Source organism: Musa acuminata, chromosome BXJ1-5, assembly GCF_036884655.1.
Source record: "Musa acuminata AAA Group cultivar baxijiao chromosome BXJ1-5, Cavendish_Baxijiao_AAA, whole genome shotgun sequence".
In the NCBI taxonomy this organism is placed as follows: Eukaryota; Viridiplantae; Streptophyta; class Magnoliopsida; order Zingiberales; family Musaceae; genus Musa; species Musa acuminata.
In genome coordinates this window covers 44,459,353-44,480,905 of record NC_088331.1, presented here as the reverse complement: position 1 = coordinate 44,480,905, position 21,553 = coordinate 44,459,353, and the positions used below count along the sequence as shown (strand labels likewise).

Genomic DNA, 21,553 nt, shown 5'->3' with positions numbered 1-21,553 from the left:
GTGGCGGAGATTGCAGGTGTGAGTTCACCGTGTTGAGGGCGAAGAGGTGTTGGGTGGACCTTGTTTTGCGGTGAGGGAAACTGCTTCATTCCGAATTATTAAGAGGACCAAGTCATTCGGATTATCTGTTGGTTTCTTAAGATTTTAGGATTCATTTTTGCCAATTCTCACTTCTTTTCTTTTCACTCACAAAAAAATCTTTTTAATTGACCAAAAAGAAAGGTATATTTACTACGATCATAATGAGATTTGATGAGATTATACATACCTGTGGTCAATATAGATGTTATCTATATTGACCACAGGTTGACCATTATGGCAGGAACAAAGTGTTCATTTGAGAGACAAATAAGCTGAGAGAGTAACGAACTTATCACAAGTATATTGAGAATGATTGCAGTGGAGGATCACGAAGTGCTGCTTCAGGAAAATGGAGACAGAGACCACAATTGCATGGCTAATTCATGTCCAAATCATCTCAAAGTACTGACAGAAAGAAGCACACAGAAGAATCATGATGCTGTAATCTGCTTTGGACTAATAACTTTCCTTCTTGCCAAGAAATTAAACTGACCAACCCATTCCATATATTAGTCTACAGAAAACATACAGCATATATGATGCTCATCTTTGTAACGTGGCGATAACACGCAGAGGTTTTACGATATGATCTCACAAAGCACAGATGGCTTGTGATAAGTAAGTTCATATTATTACAGGCGATAATACATGACTTTTTCTAGTTGTCGGCAACAGGTACGAATCCAATGCTGAAACCGAAGGTGATGCAAGTCAGTTGCTGCCCATCTTCTCCAGTCATCCGCATTGTAAGTGTGTACGATCCCTGCAAAGAGAGATAAACCTCAGTTTCTAAGAAATTCCTTGCAGAAACAGTTTCACTTCCATCACAGATTCCAATGCAGGAAACACCGAAATGTATACAGCTAGCAAATACTACACGGCATTCACAAAGAAGGGCTCTCCCCAAAGTGGAGGCCATCTACATGTGATTCAGTAGTTGGCCACTCAAGTTGCAACCTTGCCATGATACAAAGACTCACCTTCTACATGGTTTTACAATATCTACAGAATATAATAATACCTCATATAAGATGAAAGAAAACATTTAAACAAGTTGAGACAAAATATTGATTCAATTTTCAACCAATGCATAAGACCATATTTCTTCAGCAAGAATGGCAAGACAGAAATAGCTTTATCAGCTCAAGAGACAAATTTAAATTTATTAGTTCAAGCTAATTTCAAATTATCCACAAAACAGGAATATCCTCAAGATAAATTATAAACACAGGAAGCTACATCTCAAGTCTTTTCTCATCAATCTTGACATACAAACTTCTATTGGTTTTTGAGTAATCTCTAGCCAATAAAATGTCAAAGAATTAAGGTTCATGACCAGCTCAATAAGTGAAGAATCTAGTCATCAATAGATGTTATCCTCGCTCTCATCTACACTAAAACAAACTGAAAAATAATATGTGAACATCAGGTTTTCTACTTAACAAAATCACGTTTCATGTAATGCTATGCATGTAAACAACAAAAACTGCTTCATGACATGCATTTGACTTGCATTAGAAAGAAGAAACAAAAATGCATCTTTTAATATGAGAAAGCTTAGCCACAATTGGTGAGTTAGTCCCCTCAAGGTGCATGAGCAATCAACATAATATATCTCTTTACCTACAAACCACCCCTAGCTTTCTTACTACATTATTCTCTGGCATCTATCTATACCTGAAAGGGAAACTAGCAATATCTTAGGTAGGTTGATGTCAGGACTCAGGTCTACTAGTAGATGGTAGAAATAATTCTTCAAGCATGAATTAAAATCTCAGTTTGCTACTAATATTGGTTCTTGGACAAATTGTTATGACATTGTTTGCACCGCCATACCATATATCTGTGCTAGTCAATAACTGGACCACTACAAGTAGGAGGGGGTGGGGGGAATATACGAGTATTTTAATAGATGAGTACAAAGGTGGTCTTCCTGTTGCTAGCATAGGGAAAGTAGGAAAGAAACTTGGTGAAGACCATGGCATGGCAAAGGAGAAAAGATTCATGTATGGTTGTCAGAATTTAAAAACCAAAAGAAGGGACCCTGGTACCAGTACTTAGGCTTACTGTCTACTACAATTTGATATCACTTGGCTTAACGTCCAATAAATCCGATACAGTGAGCTTTCTAAATGATAAGCTTGGTTTTGAGCCGGATTGACCAAATTGTTCAGTCCATGTTCGACCATTAGACTAGAAATACCAACCCGTATTGAGCGGTATAACCAAGATTTGATTCCATGCCTTGAAGATTGTCTTAATCCGAGCACCATGTCTCATTGCCTACAAAATTTTCTGTATAAAAAAAGCCAAATAAAGAAAAATTAAAAGTAGTTGCTTTTAAAACGAAACAATTTGGAACTACTCAAAACTGTTTGTCTGAGTAGTTGCAAGCTCTCTTATGCACTGGGATTGACTTAAACTAAATACCTCAGTACAACATCTTCTATTATAATTGCCTTTATTTATTTCAGCCTCTGGCTCAAACAATCTCTTCCAACTTCTCAACTCCCTAGTATTTACCTCAAACCTTCTCTCTCACACCTTCCAGCCACCTGATCACTCTGATCAAATCATCGCTACACAGCATTGCCATGAGCATCCTAGTAGAAAATGCTAATAACCCTATCCAGTGATTTAAAAAGCGTTAGGCACCAAAAGACACCAAGGTCCCAAAACGCCCAAGGTGCTAGGTGCTCGCGTAGACACTGGCCTGAGAAAAGTGCGACACTTTGAAATATTTAAAATATATAATATATATAATACAATTATTTAAATAAAAATATAATATTAAATTTAAAATATACTGTTAACACTTAACAGTATATTACTTAAGTTATAGGAGAAAAAAATATTCTCTAAAATATTAAAATATAAAAAATATATAATATAATTTTAAAAAATAATTATTTAAATAAAAATATGATATTAAATTAAATATATACTGTTAACAGTATATTACTTCAAGTTAGAGAGGGGAAAAAAAATGTTACCACTAACAAAGGGAGATAGCAGTAGCAACGGAAGCTGTGGACAGCAGCAACAGTAGTGAGGGAAGCTGCGGTCAGCAGCAGTGACAGCAATGAAAATTGCGGATAGCAACGACAGAAGCTCCAAAGGGCGTCCGTCGGTGGCAAAGGAACCTACGGTCCTCTCCCTCGACGGTGGAAGGAAGCGATAGCGGAAGGAAGCTACGAGGGTCGTTGAACTCGTCCGTCGATAACAGAGGAAGGCTCGGTCCGTTGCGTCTATAGCAAAAAGCGTCGACAGCAGAGGCAGAAGCAGTGCTAGGGTTCCTCGGGGTCGCACGGGCATGAAGTGTGGCTTTTTAGGTAAGAAACTACAAACCGAACCAGACTTGAACCAATTCGGTTCGCTTAATTAAATCGGGCACTCACCCGAAGCACCTAGTGCCTGGGTTCAGACGAGCGCCTTGGGCGCCTCATTGAAGCGCACTACCTAATCCACACACGAGGCACTCGGGCCTCGCCTCGCCTCGCCTAGCCCGAGCGCTTAGGCGAGCACCCGAGCGCCTATTTAAATCACTAGTCTTGTCAAGCCATATTCCAGAACAATAGAAATGTTTGATAAATTATTTCATCAATACTCAATCATCAACTTGTCCCTAAAGTACTTGATAGCAAAAGGTCAGGATGATAATGAAGAAAACCAGAAGCATGCTAAGTGTGTCGAGACCAAAATAGCAAACTTTTAATCAAATTCAAATAAATTTATTTTCAATGAGAAAAACTGCAACTAGAGTAAAGCAAAGAACCAGCTAATCAAGAAAACTAGAACACATTTGTATTAGCAAACATATAATAACTTCTAAAAAATCTAAATTGTAGTGCAAAAACAAGCAGCCTCTCTCACCGGAGGGGTAAATGACGGTAAAGTCTGCTGATGGGATAACACAAAATCACCAACATAGACTGGGCATGATGTCTCCTCACAAAGATCATAAACACCATGGTGAACATGGAGGAAAAAGTAATCGACATCAATTACCAACTTCCCTTTTGATATCTGATCTCCTGCAACAGAAAATTGTAATTTGGTAATCAACTTTTGCTTTTATGTATTAAAAAATGAAGCAGTTCAATCAGACTATTTCTACTGTCTCTTCTCTGGTTCTGCTGCAGGATAAGTAGGATCTGGAATTGTCCCTTTAAGTAGACCAATAAGAAAATTTTCAATAAGAACTGCATTAAGTGAATTGATTTGAAGATCTCAAGTTTAAAATATAGATAAATAATATAATTCAGTTACTAGCATGATAATAATATCTTAATGTACCAGATTATGTCCTACCACCTGGAATATAAGTACAAAAGGAGCATCTCTCTATTCCTTAAACCCAATACAAGTGTATAAAAAGTCATCTGTATTGATGTTGAATCTAAGGAATAACAATTTAGTGACAAACATCTAGTGGTACCACAAAATGAAGGAGATCGCAGAATACTAACAATAATAATAATAATAAGCAATTTTGTTGCTTTTAATTCAACCAGGTATGTTGTCCTACATTTAAGCTTAATGATGGGAAAAAATATATGTAGCCGAACCCCAATATTATGTCTTGTTATTGCATACTATTAATGATGCAACATTATATACTTAACTACTAATATTCCATTGATAAAATTTTTGCAAGGTTTTGCACACACACTCTTATAACAAATGTATTACATTCAACCAACTTATTCCTTCAGTTCAACTTGTTTACTGTTCATGATCCACAAGTTCTAAGAATCAACCTAGGCACATCAATGAGTTGCTCTACTGCAACATAGGCCTCACAGTTTAGCCTTGAGAAAAGCTTCTACAGGTGGCAGTAAAGCTTCAAAAATTTGTCTCGCCCTGGACCGTGAAGAGGAAATATCCTTATGCTCTGCTCTGTCCTCTTTTTTCCATATGGGTTTCCAATATTTGAACAACAATCAAAGAAATAATTTCATATGATCCAGTTAGAGCATAGGAAAGAATCTAAAGAATTGTCCCTAATCAGGTTAACCTGGTTATATATTGAATCATGTCTTCCCAAGTCATCTCGACTCCTGTCATGTTCTTAATACTTTTGTGCACTTAAGAAAGGTTCTAGAATCATGAGGAAGAGCCTTCACTTCTAAATAACTTAGAGCCCCTTTAGCAGCTCTTGAAGGACATTTCTAACCTTACACATCCTAGTCCACATACTCCTTCCAAAAGCTACCTAATATACTATTTTCCTTTTTTTTTGGGCATTTAACTCAAATAATATGCTGATAAAGGCACAGTTGTTAAATCATTCTCACCCTACCAGCCTCTTATGGATTTGCATCCTTGCACTTGGCATCTGGTCATCATTCATAATAAAAAGGGATGGGCTTAGTTGTTATGCATCGAGAACAGTTACTTGTAACCAACCTTATAATCATTCACAAAAAGATATGAATGCTACAGATACGCTGGAAAAATAAAAAGACAAAGGAAGTTGCAACTGTGTTCTTGTACCGGTAGTTGCTGAAATATTGAATGTCGCTGGCTTGCCTCGTGCAATGGGATTTGGAGACATGTTAACTCCACTAACCTTGACAGGATAATCAGCACCCTTTTCTGTAAAGGTCACACAGCCGGCAGGAACAGATCAATAAAACCCACTTGAAATAATAAGTCAGCCAAATATTTAAACAGAAATATAAACAATAATCATCCTCGATGAATTATGATGGTCTAAATTATAGCATTTTGCCATCTTCAACATCAAAGCCAACATCAACATAACTTTTTATACAAGAAAAGAACAAATAAAAAAGAAGCAATGATCAAACTTAGTAACCCAGTGAAGCTGGTAGCAATCATACTGAAAATTATTCATTTACCGATACAAAACAATGCATTTTCAAATTAGCTTGAATGTTCAGATAATGACAACAAAGACACTTCCATAATATAAACAGACAAAGCCTTAAGCATCACTTCATACTCCAATGGACAACCGCATAATAAGATACGCAGGAGCTAATTACAAATACTTGAGCCACAGTGGCTACTGCAACAGTCATGTAAGCAAAAACAGCAGCAATCATGATTCAAGCACCAAATCACCATTTTTGGCGATATAGTCCATGGAGCATAAACATTATCAAAATCTGGAGATAAGCCAGATTCAATTAGCCTTTCATAAACTCACACAGAGATTATGAAGGCTTAGTCCCCTAGATTTCCTCTTATCTTTCCTACGAAAAAAAAATCTTGCAATACACGCAAAATTGTAACCGTTACTGTTTTTTCGTTTCCTCAAAAGCGCCATATAGGCTGTACATCGTCCAAGTAGTGAACATCACCAACACACTCAAGCATCCTTGCTGTAAACACAAACAGCTTACGAGCAGCGTCACAAGCAAACATTCACAAACAAACACACAACTCATCAAATGTAATCGAAAAATAAGAACTTGTAACCCTAACAAGACGGACACCCGCGAAGATTGACTTTGTTGATACAGAAAAGCGTATCCAGCTACAAATCGAAGGGATTAAACGGTAACGAACAAAGAATCAGTTAGAAAAAAAGGAGACAAAGAACACGTCACGAACAAATATTCACGAATAAATTCCACCTTACCAGCTGTAATCGAAAAATAAGGTTAAAACTTAAACCACAAACAAGACAGAACACTCGAAAGGGAACGATAGTTTGAAGCCAAAATGAGCAACCAACTCACTACAAATCGAAGGGGTCGAAAGCCAAAACAAAAGGGCAAGGAACACAGGATCTTTCAGAAAAGAGAACAGGAAGAAGACGTCACAAGCAAACACCGAGAAAACACCCTAAATAATCAAATATAACGGAAAACTAAAAGCCCAGAACCCTAGCAAGTCAGGAACACTCGAAAAGAACGGATTTTTTTTTATGCAAAAGGCGCACCCAGCCACAAATCAAAGGGATCGAAAGCAAAGACCGCCAAGGACCACAGAGTCGATCAGAAGAGAGATGCGAGAAGGGGAAGAGCAATGGATCGGGACGCGATTACTGCAGTAGTGGACATCAGTGGCGACGGCACAGGCGACCAACAAGAAGAGTAGGGGGAGCGCGCGACGATCCAACAGCGACGCCATTGCTGGGTTCTAGGCTTGGTATGAAGGAGTACCCTCTGCTTCGCCGCCTCTTCGTTCTCTCTCTCTCACTCAGTGGTCAGTAGGGATTCGGGCCACGAAGACCTAACTCAGCGTCTTTATCCGACTTGCCTCGGCCACGTTCTCAACGAGGAGAGATGAGGGTAAGCAGCGGCAAGACGAGGGCAGAGTGGTCATCTACACAGTGATGAAGGCTGGGCTGAGGAAAGTTGACTTGAGCGTTGACCACAGATCCCCAGATCTTTAAATTTCGTGCAAGTCGAGATTTATCATCGTGCCTTCACCTTTTGTTGACCACAGTCAATTTAGCTCAAACACAAAATTATTTGCACCTTTGGGCACAAATAATAATTACTCAAATACTATGTGATTAGGGTCTAATATAGTTAATGAGATATTATGCCATGATTTTTATTTCAAATAAATAAAAAATCGAATCTAAAAAATGATGCTGGATAGATCTTGTTCATTTTGTTTTATAATTATTTTATTTATATTTTTCTCTTATTTTCCATCTCTATTAGTAATCTCTCTCTCTTTATTCTCTCATCATTATTTTTCATTTGTAGTTATCCCCTCTTACTCTCTTATTATCATTAATCTCTCTCTTTCTTCCCCTTTCACTATACTTGTCTCACACTATGATTAATGTTTCTATCATCTAACTCCTTGGAGTTCAACATTATTTATTTGGATTATAAATAATTTTAGCTCATTCTTTGATGAAAAAGCTATGCAATTATATGCTGGTATAAAAATGCTATATGTTATTTATTAACATTGTTAATTTTTTACAAATTTCTTATGTCATATCATTGGATTTAATGATTTTTTTATAGGATAGTATCGTCTGGATTTTATGTTTTTCGAGAATATACTCGATGTAACTAGTTAATAAAATGTTTTTATTAATTTTAGTCATCATAGTTTATAAATCACTAAATTATTATCTTTTAATGTAGTTGGGACACCTTATTCTCTTCGACTTAATTTTGTGTCTCAATTATCGAGTAATGCTTATAAGAATAAAAAATTTTAATATCAAGATTAAATTTTAATATCATAGATAAGATAGATTTTGCATACTTTAAATGTCATAATCAAATAGGATATCTCAAGCATCATGATAATAAAAAATCATATTGTAAATAAAATAATTATTATTATATATACAAGAATATAAGACATATAACATATATCTTCTAAGATTTCATAAGATATATTGATGTAAACAACTTTGTGCTGTTTCTCGAGGCTGACACGGCTTGGTTCGGAGCTGAATGGCGGGGATCTTTGCTCGGGATTTTTTGGGGCTGTCGAAGTGACCGACCGCGTGGACCGGACCACGCTTGGGATCGTCGGGATGCCCTAGGGAAGGCGTCTTCTCCTTGCGTCACGGGGAAATCACCTCGTCTCCTTACCTACACACAGGTCGGGACGAAAGCTCGACTCGACCCCTCCGACGATCAAGTTAGATGATGTGGAGTGGAGTTTGTTTTCTATGTTGGTGTTCTCCCCCTCATCGTTTAGAACTCGGGGGTATTTATATGGAAGTTTAGTGTTACCTTATATGCCTGCCTACAGGAGCAGGATCGTACCTCTGATGGCGTCTGATATTGCCGTTGGCGTTGCGTGAAGAACCGAACTGCCGCATGGCATGGGCGTGCCTCGGTCGTTGTTCTTCTCTGCCTCGGCCAAGCATGTTGGGTTAGACGACGACGAAGTCGTTGTCTGAGAGCAGGTGACGTCAGCGTACATCGCGTCGGTATTATTGTCCTCTTTGGGCATAGTGTCGTCCAGGCATGGCTGACGTCGTGGTGTGTCATGTCGTCATTTATTATCCCCATCAAGATACGATGTCCTTTTGATTCACTGATAATATTACTCGGTATTAATTAGATCTTTAATATCTTATCATAAGTTAATTGTGACACATAATTAAACAATGCTTGTTTTGTTATTATGAACAATCTCTTGCCAACTAAGAAGTGATCCATAAATATGTGTTTGCAAGCTCATTTCCACATTTTAATTTTAGCATATATTTTCCTCTAAAAACCTGAAGTCTTAGGATATATTATCATAGTTAACTTTTAAGCTATTTTTAATAGAAGTTTTAATTTACATTAATGCTCTTTAGAAACTTATAATGATGCTAAAACTATTTAGAGGTGTATGCATGTTGTGCTAAAAATTGGAATGACAAGTATTCTATATCCATTCTTTATAAGAATATATATCTTTAAATACATAACCACTTTTCTTTTAAGAATGCAAAAGTTTTAAGAAGAAAATAAATTAACAAGTCACAAAAATTAATTGGGCATTAGATAGTACAATTTCAGAGGAAAGTTGAAAGTTCATTGGTAATGATTTCCTCCTGCTGCATGTTTAGCTTTTCTTTTCATTTACTTTTAATTGTTGGTGATGACCAAAGTGTGCAATTAATAGGAGTTTGCATCATGACTTGGGTAAAGCTGGGACCTCATTAGATATGAAAACATGAGCAGAGTTTAGTATTTACCAAGAACATTTGATGACATGATGCTAAAATATGACAATGCAAGTTCAACATAGATGAAGAAGAAGAAGAAGAGGACAAGTCTTCCTTTCATTTCTTAAGCTTCAATGAGTTGGAGCCCCACAAAAGAGAATAAACTGATACTCCACTTGACACTAATCAGTAAATGGTGTCAGTCCCACTTTATTAGGCTTGATTTAGACTAACCATGTTGGTTTTCTTGAGCATGTTTGTGTGGGTTTCCAAAGCATTTCCTAACTCACTTTTATTGATGTGATTGGAGCTCTACTTTTTATTTCAGCAAGCAAAGTAAACTTTAGCATTAAGCCATTTTTGCGACCTCTTCATGTGAAGAAATTTATGGCTTCTGCAAAGCACTAACTATTTCTATTCCAAGATAATTGAGCTAATTATCCTAATCCATGTGAAGTTAATGTTCATACTTGTCTTTGTATGCTTTGATTGCTAAACTGCTAATTGTTTAGGCCAACAAGGAAGATAATAAAAGAGTTGTATTTGTTCACCCACCAATCACAGTGGTGGATTTCAATTTAGGTGTCAAACCACTTTGGATCAGACTAATCATCTAAAATAATTTATGATACTACTACTTCTGCTAGAAGCTAATTTTGACTTGAGTGATACAGGAAAGATGTCATTGAACCTTGCTTCTGAAACTATGTAAGGTTCATATATGATGTTCTCTTTCTTTCTCCACCATTTCGTTTGGCAAGGCAAGTAATAGAAAACTAAGATTTTTTTTGTTCTTCTGTAGAATGACTATTAATACACCATAAATCTTTATTTTTGGTTAAAAAATTAAATATTCATAATTATCTAAGGATCAACAAGATTGTTAGTACAATGATGAAGCTTCCTTTTTGTTTTATAGAAGATGATGATTTGAGTCCTCGAAGAACTTTTCTATGTTTAAATATAATGTACTAAAGTAGGATGAAAAGATGTTTCCGAGATATGTTCTTATCTAAAAATTAATAGAATTTTCTTATATTTCTGAATCATATGCAATCTGTTCAGCAATGTGATGTGCAGATGATCAGAATTTTTCTTCAGTTTCTCCAATGAAGTCCTGTTTTTTTCTTGTGGAAAACAACAGCAGGTGGCTGCATTCATTGGTTCGAATTCTTTGAGCAGCCAACACTGACCTGCCTTTTTCTTGGCATTGTTTGTTTAGACTAGTGTTAGTAGTCAAAGCCATGGCAACACCTGAAAGCAAGCAGTAGCAGCCATGGTTGTAGCTGTCACCAGCCTTCTTCCCCTGTCTTTGCCTTCCTATCTTCCTCTCTCCTTCCTTCCTCAGTAGCTCTCAACTACTAAAATATATAACTTCACCACTCAGTGGAGTGGATGCTTCCTTTCTTTCTTCCTTCCATTGTGGGCAGTGAGAAGATCTGACAGAAAACAGTCAAACCACAGCCAACTCCATCCTTTCCTCTCATGAGAAATGTGTTTTTTTAAGTATATATGTATAATTAAATTTAACTTTTATATTAAATAAATTATTATTTTTCAAGTTTAGATGATAAAGATTTTGATTATTCAGAATATCTTTTTATGACATGATAAGCTAACTATTTAGTAATTTTTATATTTTGCTTACAAATTATATTTCAACATTTAATTATCCTCTCATTTTGAAAGGATAAAACTTATATATGACAATTTTCAGGGACAAATATTAAAAAAATGAAAATATTTTTCTTGATAATTTCTTACAAGTCAATGTTGGATCAAATATTCATCCAAATGGGTATAATTTTACTCATATTAATTATTTCTCCTATATATATATATATTGAAATATTGGGCTATCCAATCTAATTATTAAATCTTTTTATTTATATATAAAATAGTAATAAATATTTACCTAAACTATAAGAATGAGATCAGGTGTACCTTCCCCCGTATCCTGCTCCAGCAGTACCACCATCCCCACCCCCACCCCCACCGACGAGCCGACACCCACACCACAACCGACTCCTTTTGTGCGGTCCTCTATTAAGTTGTATTGGGGGATGTTGTCGTCTTTGTTTTGTGTGTGTGTGCGCGTGTAAGAGAGAGAGAGAGAGAGAGAGAGTAGAAAAGTGGACGCTTGGGCAACACTAACCACTTCCTCCCTCGCTCCGTCGGACCATTTCTTGATTCCAGAGCTCTCCGACTCCCTCTTCTCCCGTTCCTGTCGTTCCTCTTCGAATTTGGTAGGTTCATGTAGTGTTTGGTTGTTTCTGATCCGTTCATTTTGTTGCTCGATAGGAGTTATTAGGTGTTCTCTTAAAGGCTCTTCTTTTTTCCCTTTTTCTGAGTCGGTAATTGAGAGATCGGGTCATGTTTTGTTCCGAAAGTCTACTTCTTTTACGAGATTTTATGTGCTGAGTGTTTGATTTTGATGCTCTGCCGTGATTTTGATGCCTTTTCTGTGTTGTTGGTTGGATCTTTGGTCGAATTCGTAAATGAGACTTGTTGTAATCAATTACGGAATTTTCGATGAGTTGTTTATGGTGGGCTGAGAAGTAATTACTTGGAGGCTTACTGTTCACGTGGATCTGATTATTTTGATCTCTTTTTTATTAGATCTTTCTTTTAGAGAAAAAAGGGAAAAGATTGCTTAAAGCTAATCTGAATGTGTTAGTCATAGAGAATCAGATTTGACTCATGGTTTGTGTTTTTGTGCGAATTGGATGGCTTTTTAGATATGAATACTGTTATTTGTGGACAATTGGATTCAGATCGTTGTTGTGAATTATGTTGGCTAGGATCTTGGGTTAGGAGGGGAAAATGTCTGGAGGAACGCAGCAGAGCTTGAGGAAATACTTGGGAGCTATCAAAGACACGACTACAGTCAGCTTGGCCAAAGTGAACAGCGATTACAAGGTCAGAGATCGTTGTTAATGTCATGACTTCTACACCATATTCCCATTTCATTTATCTTTGTTCTCTGTTATGTTTTGGCTGAAATTGCTTCTTTTGGATCAGGAGCTAGACATCGCCATCGTGAGGGCCACAAACCATGTTGAGCGTCCTGCCAAGGAGAAGCACATTCGAGGTAGGAACAACATTGTTTACTTTATTTGTCATTTGGAGATAATTGGAGCTTTTATTATGGGTGGTGCATTTTGTTTTTAGATTCTAAATGTTTCTGTGTGACTTTTCCTTAGAATGTGATGTCTTGTTGATTGTTTCTTATTGATATACACAGTAATGCTAATACATGATATGCCAGTACAGAAATTTTTCAGAACTTGTTCATATTTGCTTACTGTAAGATATATTTTTAAAAAACTAGTCTTCAGCATATTTGTTTCATCATGTCAGTACAGAACTTCTGCTACCCATTAATTATCTAATTTACCCATCTTTCTCTATTCGGTGGATCAGTTTGTGGTTTAAGGCTGTCTTAGTTTGATACATGTAAGTCATTCATAAATAATAACTGCAGTTAATGTTTGGACTTTGGAGTCCCTTTTTGGGATTTATTGTGAGCATTTTTTACCAAAACCTTTATGAACTTTGATGTTTATTGGTTTGCATTTTTATATTTTCCAATCTTATGCTTGTTTAATTTGTTGTTTACTATTTTTGCAGCCATCTTTTTTGCTATTTCAGCATCCAGACCTCGGGCAGATGTTGCTTACTGCATTCATGCTCTTGCTAGGCGTCTTGCAAAGACACACAATTGGGCGGTATATACTCCAGACTAATTTTTTCTCTGTGATGGTTCTAATTTATTGTGCATAGAGCAAAAAATTAGTAAAGAAAGGAATTGACTGTGATGTGCTACTTTATCTCAGGAACCATGCATCCCTTACCATAATTAATAGTTGATTTCTACATGTGATGATTGCATATTGAGGGATAATTTTAAGGTGTTTCTGATTTTGATCAACTGATGCAGTAAATAAATTCAACTATTGCATTGTTAATTTCACTGTTACATGAGTTGCATGGCATGGTTTAATCCAGCTCAAGATTTTTACATTAAGAAATATTCAGAAACATAAAAAGAAGTCTGGCTGGTGGGTATCAAAGTAATTAAAAATCAGAAATATAACATTGATTAGAGAGCTTAAATTATAATTTGATTTTTTTTTGCTTTACTTTTGAATTTATCTCTTGATGGAAATAATTTTTTTCCTGGACTTCCTTTTTTTATGGAAATCTCATTTTAAATGTGAAATTGATGTGAAATATTCATACAGTGTTATGCAATATATTTACAATTTACTAGTTAATCTTAATGCCTCATTCTGATGCCCATCTTAATGTGCCTTACGAAAAATTATCTGCAGCATTTGTGCAACTTATTTTTGTTCATACCGTCACTGATTTAGTATTGGACTTGCTTCAGGTTGCATTGAAAACCCTGATTGTTATACATCGTGCTCTAAGGGAAGTGGACCCCACATTCCGTGAAGAACTCATTAATTATGGGAAAAGTAGAAATCATATGCTGAACTTGTCTCATTTCAAAGATGATTCCAGTGCATATGGTATTCATTGTCTTCAGTTGACTAAAATGAGTTATGTAAACAAACAATCATTTTCATGTATGATGGATCTTCTTTGACTGGTTTTCAGCCTGGGATTATTCTGCATGGGTACGTACTTATGCTCTATTTTTAGAGGAGAGGCTTGAGTGTTTCCGTGTTCTCAAGTATGACGTTGAGACGGATCCTCCGGTATGAATACGTTCAGATTTTTCATTCTTTTTGTTTTTAAATTTTTTGTGTACTTTATACTTTATAGTGCTTCATAGGCTTCCTCTGGTAAAATTTCTAATTAAACACTAATTTACTCTTCAATCGAGCATTATTAAATTTGGAAATCTTTGTTAAAGTCGGTTCTTATTATTGTCAAGAACTTATAGTTTAATATAAGGTTTGCATTGATAGCTCTAACATTCAGGCTGGAGGAGAAATGCATCCCTATGATTGATACTTTTTCTGAGAACCTTGCATTCAAGTAAACATATTCAGTTTATTGGCTTTTCTGAAACTAATATTTACAAAGTTTATAACATCAAGTTTGTCAACTTGGTTTTTGGCAAATGTGCCAATAAAAAAACCCCATAAAGGGACCCCTGAAAATTCATAGATAAGTGATCTTTGAAGAGTGCGGCTATAACATACTGAATTTTTGAGCTACATGCATTCCAGAGATTGACTTGCAATACTTGTTGATTAGTTTATAGAATAGTTTCACAATTTGGACAAACATCTAGATGTTTGTATGTAAAATTTTCTTAAAGACCATTTTGTGCATATTGGGGACCTTGATGGAGTGGGTGGATCATTTTATTTATCCCCGTTTCCCTTTAATTTTAAGGATACATCTAATGACATTTTGGTGGCAGGCTTAGAGCTGTGTTTTTAATAACAAACTGTAACTGTAGTTTGGTGACTTTGGTCAACCAAAAATCTGTGCCCTCTAAGTTGATTGGAAATTAAGTGAAATACCTTGAAATTTTTTATTATCTGGATTATGAACCCCATAAATTTTACTTATTACCATGTTTGTATATTGTTGGGATCTATATTATGCACTAGAGGATGAGCTCTAGGGTCACTGTTAAATTGCTCCTTCATGAACTGATGACCAGGGCTTAAGTCAAGGAAAAACCTCTCCTTACCTGCCTTGTTGGAAGCACGTGCATTGGAATGTATTTTTGAACATTATTATAGTCTAGACAGTCTCAAATGTGGTAGGATTTCTGTGCACTTTCAACATTTTTCACCAGGCACTAGTAGTTAAAAGCTCTTTTAAGCCAGGGTCAGAAGTCAAACTAAATCTTAAAATAGAGATCTTTTAGTCAAGAATTTAGTTGTATGATGACATGGTTAGTCCATTGTTCCATGCATAACATTGCATGGTAGACAAGCAGTTAAAATGAGGGTGAGCCTTGGAGTTGGTGCTATGCGAGGTTGCTCCTTAGAGACTTGGGTATCAAGAGTTAAGTGACGAAGACTATTTTCTTACTTGTAGGGTAAAATTGCACAGATTGACTCTCCGCAAAGCCCATGTTAGTGGAAAATACATGTCAAGCTTTTTTGGATGCATATAGGATACATATGACTTGCTGAATTATCCTTAGGGGACCCATCACGATACATCATCACAGTAAACTGGATACTTTTGCAGCATTACATATCGCCTCACTGTGCTGGGATATTTCAGTTAGATGAATTAATTTGTTATGATTATGTAGGAATTATACATTGTAACAAATTATTGTTCATGAACAAAGTCTAGTTATTGATACATAAAATATCCTTCCTGATACTTTCTTAGAACTCATTTGGATGATATATCTATCGGCTCCATAATTTCGGGAGCTTCATGCACTGGGCTACCACCCTTTTTTCATGCATAGTATGGTTTCAGCTATCAACTCAGTATAATGTTGCACATATATTTTGTGAGTTTAGTTATGTGCATTTGATATGTGTGTAATTTACTAATTGATTCATTGAGATATATACTTGATCTGATAATGGAAATGAATATCACCATGTTTGATATGGTCCAAATTATGTAGAGAACTAAGAATCTTGAGACTACTGAGCTGCTTGAACATTTGCCATCACTGCAGCATCTACTACATCGCCTACTTGGCTGCCAGGTAAGCAGGCAAGCTGCACTCTTTATTGTTTGTCATTGAATAATTTAGCGTGATTGACTTCATAGTCAACCTTTTGCAGCCACAAGGAGCAGCATGCCATAATATTATAATTCATCTTGCACTTTCTATGGTGAGCAAAATTTCTGTTTATTCTGTATAATGAAGTTTTTGTTGATGGCTATATGACCTTTGTCTTTTCTGACTTGTCACTGCTAGGTTGCTGGGGAGAGTATTAAGATTTATAATTCTATTAGTGATGGTATAACAAATATGGTTGACAAGGTATTGGAATTTTGCAAGTTATTACTCCAAAAAACCCACTATTTTAAATTTATTGCTAACTCATCTTTCTGCAGTTTTTTGAGATGCAACGACATGATGCAGTTAGAGCACTAGATATATACAGAAGAGCAGGTCATCAGGTAATTAATACAATTAATCTCTCTGAGACTTGTATTAAATTCTCATATATGACAACCACATTTATTGTATATTATGCTCTGGTGTAATGAAAATTTATGTTGTCATTTAATTAAAACCAAGGCTTAAAAGGAAATGGAGTAGGAGTTTTTCTTTGTTCTGGCAATCCAATTCAGATTTAGAACCTAGAGCTAAAAGAATTTCTTGATGGACAATGCAAAACCAAATTAGTTTTCAGCTTTAATCTATAAAAATGTCTTTAGTGTATGTATGATTTAGATGTCTCAACTATCAGTTGTTGCAATAAGAAGTATATCCGGATATCGAATGATAATGCTTCTTGGGGTAATGATAAGGTAGATGAGAACCAAAATAACTATCCATTAATGATAGGAGGTTCTGGAGGAATAGCTTCCATTGAGATGCGAGATATTCTTGATTTAAGGAAAAATGGTTTTCTTGCATTAAGTCAGCAGACCTGCTTTAATTTCCTAGAGATGTCTAACTGTATCAAAGCTCCACTATAAATTTATAGAATAGCCTAGCAGTAACCATGTCGGCAGAATTCAGGCAGAATACTTCAACCCTTTTTCCCCACTCTTTTGGGACATTTGTGGTCCACAACCAGCCACTGCTGGCATCCAAGTGTGATTGGGTCCAATGAGTCAATATACTGAGTTATTCAAGCTCTAATTAACTTAAGTGGGAGGTGATTGGCCTCACCCAACTCAACCAGGCTTTTAGCCATACACTGAGGTTTGATCAAACAAGCTTAGTAGGCAATTTGAAAGCACTTCCAGATAAATTACCATAATGTAGAACTTGAACTGAGCTTGCCTCTAGCTTACTGTCAGAAACTTTTGAAGCTTGAAGTAAGACAGTAATGACTAGAGTTTGAGGTAAAACGAGTGGCTCAGTTTGTATGCAGCCATATCAAGCCAAGACTGCAAAATTTTAAGCTTTTGAACCACCTAAAATGAATCTAAACTAGAGGTTTACTGTTTTATTTCTAAAATCACTCGATGATCTGCAGGCCGAAAGACTGTCAGAATTTTATGAAGTGTGCAAAAGCATGGACATTGGTCGTGGAGAAACATTTATAAAAATTGAACAGGTTCTGTTTTTCATAGATCTGTCCTAGTTCTCCTGGTAGTTAATGTAAGCAATCATTTTTTGTATAAAAGAATTGCCAGATCTGACTGAAGTTATCTTATAAAAATATAATGGCAGCCCCCTGCATCTTTTCTAACCACAATGGAGGACTATGTGAGAGATGCTCCACGATCTTCGACTGTTGGCAAAGATCAGGTTAGAAGCCTACTTGGTTTATCTTTGCAATTTTTCAGTTCTCTGTAATATCTTCTTTCAATACACTTATTCAGCTACTGATATTTCTATATCGGAAAAGTGATATGCAAGCTGTAAAAATTTAAGCCTGCTTAAATTAGAGCATCATTCAAAAGAGGATTTGATGACGTAATGGATAAATTACAAGACATATACAGGATAGACTTCCATTTATTCCATTTCATATAAGTTTAATTGAGATTAATTTTTGACATGGAGGCAAACATTAGAAAGTAAAGGTTTTTATATTAAATAAAAGTAAGGCTGAATATGGAAATATGCTTAGATAAGAACTGAGAGTGCAACTAAGATGGATGGACAATAAGTTAATTGTTTTAGAAATGATTTAATCTATTGTGCGACAGGAAGAAAAGATCACATTGTTCATGGAGTAAAAACTATGATGGTTAAAGCTTACAAAACTATTGGGAGATTTGACGTAATTTTCTTGTGCCCCTTCAATTAAAAGAAAATTTGTACACAATTGTTGTATGGTTGACCATACTTGCAGGTTGGAGAATTGGGAGTGAAGACATGATATACAAAAAGTTAGTGTAGCCAAGATGAAAATATTGAATGCATATGTGTGATTATTAGAAAATAAAATAAAGAAATGTTTTATTTGCGAATGAATAGGTATTGCCCTGATAGAATGAGAAAAGAACGTTTAAGATGACCTATACATGTCATCATTGAGTTAGATGAATCGATTAGTACTAGAGTGCCAAAAGAATAGAGGAAGATCTAAGAATTTTTTTATTAAAAACAATAAAAAATTAATTCCTCTTAGTTTTACTAGGAATATTGTCCTATTTAGAACTTAATGACGAGAAGATATCTGTCTAGCCGACTCGAAGTACTTGGAATGTTACTGCTTGTTGCAGTGTAGCTTTAACATATAATTTAGTTCCTCAGTTGCAGTGTGACATTAGATGAAACACAAATGAGCTCCTGATATGGTTGGTGAAATTTGAATTGTCCAGTTGCGGTAGTCTTTTTGGGAAAATTCATAAAATCATTGTTAACTTTCAGTTGGTACAATCTACTCAAAATTATGAAGCAAATTGCTGTTTTTGTTGCCAGATTTTTTCAGAGCTCCTTTGGCAGTGATTAGATAACTTGTAATTCATGATTTAGATCTTGTTCATGGCATTGAGATATATTACTCTGAATTATCTTCTGAAACGAACTCACCAGTATCTGTTGCACTTGCAACAGTACCTCAATATGAATAGATGATCTGCAATAGTAATTATCATGTCAATGCGCCTTCTTTATCCAATCTTTTGTGTTTTTCCTGTAAGTACTAAAATCTAGTGTCTGAATGGTTAGGTGGTTGCATCTGAATTCTCTTATATCCTTCTTGATTCTAGTGAACTGTTAATTTCTTGAACACGTAAACATTTTTACCCAGGCAAGAGATGAGAAAGATGTTTCTCCAAAGGAAGTATTAGCAATAGAGTACAAGAAGACTCCTGAAGAGGAAGAAGCACCTCCACCGCCACCTCCACCACCAGAACCAGTTAAAGTGGAAACCCTTGTGTCTGAAGTATCAGAACAGACAGACTTGCTGGTATTGAATAGATCCAAATGTGATGGTTCCTTTTAGCCTTTAGTATCTCTGAGCTATGGTTCAACTCATTTTTATCAGGGATTAAATGATGCCAACCCAGATAAATCAGACCTAGATAGCAAGAATGCTATGGCACTTGCCATTGTTCCAGTTGGTAAACTACCTAACCAAAAATTTCAATGCTCTATTTAAGTGCATCTACTGGTCCCTTTAATTTTTTCCCTTTCTGAATGCAAATTATGCAGATAATGTTTCAAGCTTTGCTACCTCTAGTAACCCAGAAAATGGAACTACAGGCTGGGAGTTGGCACTTGTGACAGCTCCCAGTTCAAACGAAACTGCTGTGGCTTCAAGTAAATTGGTATGTCTCATATTCTGAACATGTATACCTGAGCTGGGTTCTCGGTTCTTGAAAGCTTTTGCCTTCAACATGGATAGATTAGTTGGGACCCTGCATGTGAACAATTATGCAAATTTGCTTGTCTACTATCATAAGTGCATTCACTTGCCTGCAGGCTGGAGGACTGGACAAGCTTACATTAGACAGCTTATACGATGATGCAGAGAGAATAGCAAATCAAAATGTGACCTACAACCCATGGGAGTTGGCTCCCATGGCAGCTCCAATGATGCAACCAATGGTTCATGACCCATTCTATGCTTCAAATGCAATTGCTGCACCTCATTTGGTGCAGATGGCAGCAATGGCCCAGCAACAGCAAGCTTTCCTGTTCCAGCAGCAGATGATAATGGCTGGTCAGCAACCTCACCAGGCCCCTGTGAACCCTTTTGCTAATCCATATGCAGATGTTCCATATGCTTCAGGAGTGCCTCTTCAAGCATCCAATGCATACACTGGTCTTATCTAGATGAGAGAAATGCTCTTATATTTTGTTCTTCACAGGATTACTGTCAATAGTGGTTGATGACAATTTTTATGAGGCATATTGATCCATAGTCATGATTTATTTCTAGTGGCATTGTATATGCTATGTAACTATTTATTTGCATTGTGAGTGAGGAACAATATTTGATTATTTGTTACCATAGATTATAATAATGAAGATTATTTTCTATGATTCTCTATGAATCTTTATTCCAGCAACCAAAGTTGTATAGTGCAAGAAGCAGGTATGATACTAGTGCTTCAATGATTAGAATTTAAATGTGCCTTTCTTTCCCCATTGGTTATTCAGGAAACTTTGGTTTTCATTTGTGTTGATTCCAACCATAGCAAATTAAACATTCTTATATTTTTCTTCTTAATCAGCACCCTTTTGACTGACTCTATCTTCTGGCTAACTGAAACAAAAAAAAAGATCCAAGACCTTGTTCTTTTGATTGTTTAACTCTCTGGTGTCATTCATTTACAAGATTTGATCATTGATGGGTATTAGAATCAAGTGATTCAAATTCTTGGTGTCTGGTTGGAGGAATTTTGATTTTAATTCTCATGCAAATTTACTGTTATTTAATATGCCTCCATTGAACAATTACATAAGATGGGGACTATGGTCTGACTCCAAATCCAATCCAAATGTAACCCAAGTCTAACTTGAATTGGCAAACTAATATACAATATGTTCTCTAAAGCATTTATGCACTCAAAAGTCTCAACCTTAATTTTTTCAAACACACACAAATCAATCAATTTAGTTGTTGTCAATCACCTCATAAGATTATAATGCTTGTTATGATATATTTTTATACCTAAAATAATAATCTATAATGATATTTTCGACTCGATTGATGATCGACAACTTCATCCATTATGTTTTTTTATTTTAAAAAATAATATAATTGGTGACATATTAGATCTATCTAACATATTTTTACATTTAACATATGATAA

The 21,553-nt window shown here is 35.8% G+C and overlaps 2 protein-coding genes across 2 annotated transcripts; one reads left to right on the top strand and one right to left on the bottom strand.

Annotated features, from left to right (window-relative positions):
- Window positions 1-564: 564 nt before the first annotated feature.
- Window positions 565-7,323, bottom strand: LOC135674478 (uncharacterized). The gene is made up of 4 exons (XM_065184381.1): window positions 7,101-7,323; window positions 5,578-5,679; window positions 3,955-4,115; window positions 565-844 (listed from the first exon to the last, which is right to left on the bottom strand). The coding sequence occupies exons 1-4, from the start codon at window positions 7,183-7,185 to the stop codon at window positions 740-742; spliced, it is 453 nt and encodes a 150-aa protein (XP_065040453.1). The 5' UTR covers window positions 7,186-7,323; the 3' UTR covers window positions 565-739.
- Window positions 7,324-11,731: 4,408 nt separating this feature from the next.
- On the top strand, window positions 11,732-20,791 carry LOC135674477 (putative clathrin assembly protein At5g35200). The gene is made up of 16 exons (XM_065184380.1): window positions 11,732-11,943; window positions 12,499-12,616; window positions 12,719-12,788; window positions 13,328-13,425; window positions 14,091-14,232; window positions 14,321-14,421; window positions 16,278-16,361; window positions 16,441-16,491; window positions 16,578-16,643; window positions 16,718-16,783; window positions 17,815-17,895; window positions 18,012-18,089; window positions 19,543-19,701; window positions 19,780-19,855; window positions 19,947-20,062; window positions 20,217-20,791. The coding sequence occupies exons 2-16, from the start codon at window positions 12,521-12,523 to the stop codon at window positions 20,568-20,570; spliced, it is 1,638 nt and encodes a 545-aa protein (XP_065040452.1). The 5' UTR covers window positions 11,732-11,943; window positions 12,499-12,520; the 3' UTR covers window positions 20,571-20,791.
- The last annotated feature ends 762 nt before the right edge of the window (window positions 20,792-21,553 follow it).

Excerpts from the sequence above, each read along its gene's own strand:
- LOC135674478 (XM_065184381.1), bottom strand. The coding sequence starts at position 7,185 with ATGGCGTCGCTGTTGGATCGTCGCGCGCTCCCCCTACTCTTCTTGTTG. Across the intron at positions 5,680-7,100 it reads CACTGATGTCCACTACTGCA|AAAAGGGTGCTGATTATCCT; the intron begins GTAATCGCGTCC and ends TGACCTTTACAG. Across the intron at positions 845-3,954 it reads TACCGTCATTTACCCCTCCG|GGATCGTACACACTTACAAT; the intron begins GTGAGAGAGGCT and ends CTCTCTTTGCAG.
- LOC135674477 (XM_065184380.1), top strand. The coding sequence starts at position 12,521 with ATGTCTGGAGGAACGCAGCAGAGCTTGAGGAAATACTTGGGAGCTATC. Across the intron at positions 18,090-19,542 it reads CGACTGTTGGCAAAGATCAG|GCAAGAGATGAGAAAGATGT; the intron begins GTTAGAAGCCTA and ends ATTTTTACCCAG. Across the intron at positions 19,702-19,779 it reads CAGAACAGACAGACTTGCTG|GGATTAAATGATGCCAACCC; the intron begins GTATTGAATAGA and ends CATTTTTATCAG.